General features: G+C 36.8%; 1 protein-coding gene across 3 annotated transcripts; it reads right to left on the bottom strand.

The window, feature by feature from the left end:
* Positions 1-226: 226 nt before the first annotated feature.
* Positions 227-2,264, bottom strand: LOC111912271 (uncharacterized). Of its 3 annotated transcripts, none has more exons than XM_023907999.3 (4): positions 1,901-2,264; positions 1,239-1,809; positions 864-953; positions 227-772 (listed from the first exon to the last, which is right to left on the bottom strand). In XM_023907999.3, exons 1-4 carry the CDS (start codon positions 2,132-2,134, stop codon positions 642-644), a joined length of 1,026 nt encoding a protein of 341 aa, XP_023763767.2. In that variant the 5' UTR covers positions 2,135-2,264; the 3' UTR covers positions 227-641. The 3 variants fall into 3 exon arrangements, with proteins under 3 accessions (XP_023763767.2, XP_023763766.2, XP_023763765.2); XM_023907998.3 differs by having other exon boundaries at positions 864-977; positions 1,239-1,806; positions 1,901-2,261; XM_023907997.3 differs by having other exon boundaries at positions 864-977; positions 1,901-2,258.
* Between the last annotated feature and the right edge of the window lie 1,723 nt (positions 2,265-3,987).

Below are 3,987 nucleotides of genomic sequence, written 5' to 3' on the forward strand. Positions count from 1 at the left end.
ATATTAATGGAGAGTGCTCGGACCATTGGTTATGATATTCAATCAAAAGTTGAAGTTTAGTTTCGATTCCTAAACACTACGTAACAAAATAGAAAAGTTACCACTTCCGTCTAACATGTTTCAATTTTCACCACCAAAAATGATAACAAAAACAAATACAAAATAACATATTTATGCAAGATAAGTGCAATAGGCAATCAATTGCCGACGAATAATGTATATAATATAATAGTCGAAAATATAGGTTTTTTTATAAAAAGGGAGAAAAGACAATTCAGAAGCATGAAGGTAGAGAAATGGCTGACAAGGGAATGGAAGGGTACAAATTCCATTCCAAACCAACAACTTTAGCCCTCTTTTATTGATTTTGAATAAAAGAGACAAATTCAAACCATTTCGCATAATCCCAAAAATACCCTTCCACTTTCCCTTCTACAACAAAAACAACCCCACGCCTTATTTATTCTTTACTACCCACCCCCATTTTTTTCAAAGAAACAAAACCTACCCCACAACAAAAAACTATTTCAAAATTCAAAACCTTGGATCCCCTTTTATTTTTTTCTTCATCCCTCCTATACTACTATTACTATTCAAATTCCTACAATTATGTTTCCTATCTACTACCCTTTTGACCTTCTTCAATACGTCCATTCTTGGGGGAGGACGACTTCGGCGTGTCCCATCGGCGTTTCAGGGACGACACTCACGAGGGCGGCGCTCCACCGTTGCTGGGCTAACATCGCAGCGTTCCTTCGAGCAATTGCAATTTCTGCTTGGTAACCATGTTTCAAGATGTTAATGAAGAGGAAAAAAATACAGATGGGATCATGAATGTGACTTGAAAGAGAACTTGAAACTACCGTAGTGTGGGGCAAATCCGCCATGGATGGTTGGTTGAGCTTGTGCCATAATGGGGTCCATGTTTTTGGTGAATGACTGAGCCACTCTAGCTGGCAGATGAGCAGGCGAACATGCTGTTAAACAATTAATTACAAATAAAATATTAAGTTGATGATGTAAAACAGCAACAAATAAAGTATACGATGACGGAATAGATCGATCTGAAGACAGATAGTTAAGAAGACGAAGCTGGATTACATGTAATGGAATTTGAATTTTAAATTACAAAAGGAAACGACAGAAATAGAGCCAAAAAAACAAACATCATCGGTATCAAAATTCAAATTTTGAAAGTGTTTTTGTCAAAGAAATGAAGAGTCGGAAAGTGAACTCACCAGGTTTTTTCTTCATTTCCTGTGGATCATTACAGTATCTCCGGGGCAAAAACACGCCGGTACCGGCACATTCCCTTTTGACAACGGCGGTCCCACCGCCACATCGGCCACCAGATCCGCCAAGAACAGGTTTGGCTATGACCCCATTCGGGAGTTGATGAAGGCGTTGATTTTCAACTGGGAGCGGAGGCCATGGAGAATGACGAAATCCCGCCGGCCGGCCACCTCCACAACGACCTCCGCCTCCAGCCACTCTCTGACGAAATTGTTGGTGCCTGATAAACTCTTCGCTTTCTGTCCTCCATATCGCACAGTTAGAATGATGATGGTGAGAGGGAGGAGGTCCTAGGGGACGTGGGGCTCCGACTAGACCTCTGTTTGCAAAAACGTTGTCTCCGACGTTATTCATCTTCATCTTCATCCTCGCCACCTGACCTGCCGCAGCGTAAACTAGATCCCAAGAGTGTTTGTCTGCTTGAACTAGCGGCGTTGTCGGAGAGGAATAACTCTTTGTAGGCCCAGAAACAGTCCAGTTCAAAGTAGATTCCGGCGAACCAGAGAAAACCCTCTTCTAATCAGACAAAAAACCACACCCAAATTAGCAAAATAATATAGAAAACAAACGACCTAACAACACTAATTTAAAAAGAAGACGAAAGTACCTCAAAAGGGTAAGGAGTGTTGATACGCTCTTGTAAGGAAACAGAGCGAGTGTAGCGGCGAGTTACACCGGCGATGTCATCTTCGTCGCTCTCAGACTCTGTGGAAGAAGAGGAGGCGAATTCGTAAGGGAAAAGATGCGGATTGTGATTGTTGAGAAGGAGGGGAAAGTTGTCCTCGTCGGTTAGAAAGTCGGACGGCAGCCATGAAGCAAGGTCGGCGAGAGTGTCAGACATTTGGGAAATGGAAGAAGTGAGTGAGGGTGGGAGGGAGTTTGCTGGATGGAGAAGATATTATAATAACGAGGGATTAAAGAAATTGAAGAGAGTGGAGGGAATGTTCAAGAGACAAGATTGCTTTTTATCAAGGATTCCAGGGTTTTTCCTTTTCTAAAATAATAATAGTGAAATCATAGATTTGGATCTAAAATCATTATTTTTTTTAACTGAGTTTTATTATTCCAACATTGTGCGCGGGTTTAAAATCATTATTAACATTAAATATATTAGTAGATTTTAATTATATGTAATTGTAAAAATATAAATATCTTGCTATTTAATTTCTGGTGTGATAAATATTGATTTTTTGTAAATTAGTAACCAACTATGACATTTTGTCAATAATATCAAAATTTATAATTTTTGCACTCTTTAAATGCATATTTATGAATGTTATCAGATTCACAGTGTGAATAATAGTAACTCTTACATTATGAATGCTAAAAATTGAATTATATACGATTCGTATTCACAATATTAATAAATTCACTTGTAGATTTTATAAAGTTAAAACATTAAAAAAATTATAAAATTACAATGAAATATACTTTTTATTCACATGTAAATTTCACAAAATTATTTGTAAATGATCAAAAAATTGAAATAGTAAATAAGATTGACATTGTGAATGCTAAAACTAAATTATCTAGAGTTTAGATTTACAGTGTGAATCCGACCAGATCAATATGAATTTTTTTTTTATATCGATGTTGATATCTATTTATAGAGGACAAAAGATGAGAATTTTTGTATATTTAGTTTTTTTTATAAAAAATACACATAAATATTGGAAAACCAACAAAACAAAAAACGTGTTTTTTTTTGTTTTTTTTTATATATTAATATGGATGTCTATTGAAATACGATAAATAAAATTTATGAATTTTTGTATATTCGGTGTTTTTCGATAAAAAAAAACAAGCAAGACCTAAAAAAAATTAAACGAAAAAATGAAGTATGCAATGTCCCAAAAATACTAAGTAAAAATTTATGTTTTAAAAACAACCAAAACATTCATTCATTCGTTCCCAAAAGATAATCAAAGTGTAATGTATTCTCAAAACATCAACTATTAGTCATTAAAGAAAGTGCGAAAAAACTCTATGGATGTAGTACAATCAAATATGGTCCTTCCCTTTCGAACCAGAAGTACGTGAAACCTTTATACATAAAACCGTAAGCACCAATCTTAGTAAGTTCTCCAAAATACCACATATCATACATAACATATAAATGTGTGAATGTTGCGGTCCTCCTATAGTCTTACAGTCACTCACTATTGTGGTCCTCTTGTAGTCTTCGTTGTTATGGTCGTCCCATTGTCTTCCGTACAGGTGTTGTGGTCCTCCTATGGTCTTTCATACAAGTGTCATGGTCACCTTATGGTCTTTCATGGTAAAGTCACAAAGACAGTCTAGCAACTTAGATAGTATAGTGAAAAAACTCACTCCACACTCGAATCGGCTATACCATAGCTCGTACAACGTGAAATCAGTGCTACTAGCACCTATCGAAACACTCAATGTTAAACCTTAATCTACACTCTAAATCCAGCAATTTGACCTGTAACATCCTATTTCGGATCGTCTATGATTAGGGTTCGTGGGCTGCAACTCGGGCATAAGGAAGCCTCGAGGTTGCAACGAGTTGCTAGAAGCGTAAGGCTTCTCGTCACCTTCCCGTGGATATGAGGTTCTTCGGAAACGAAGTTATATCGAAGAAACTATGGAAGTTTTAAGTTTTAACAAGATAGGTCCCTTATTTGAGAAAGGTGGCAGCTGAGTATGTTGGGCGCACGTGTGTTAACGCTC

This window comes from Lactuca sativa, chromosome 2, assembly GCF_002870075.4.
Source record: "Lactuca sativa cultivar Salinas chromosome 2, Lsat_Salinas_v11, whole genome shotgun sequence".
Lineage (NCBI taxonomy): Eukaryota > Viridiplantae > Streptophyta > Magnoliopsida > Asterales > Asteraceae > Lactuca > Lactuca sativa.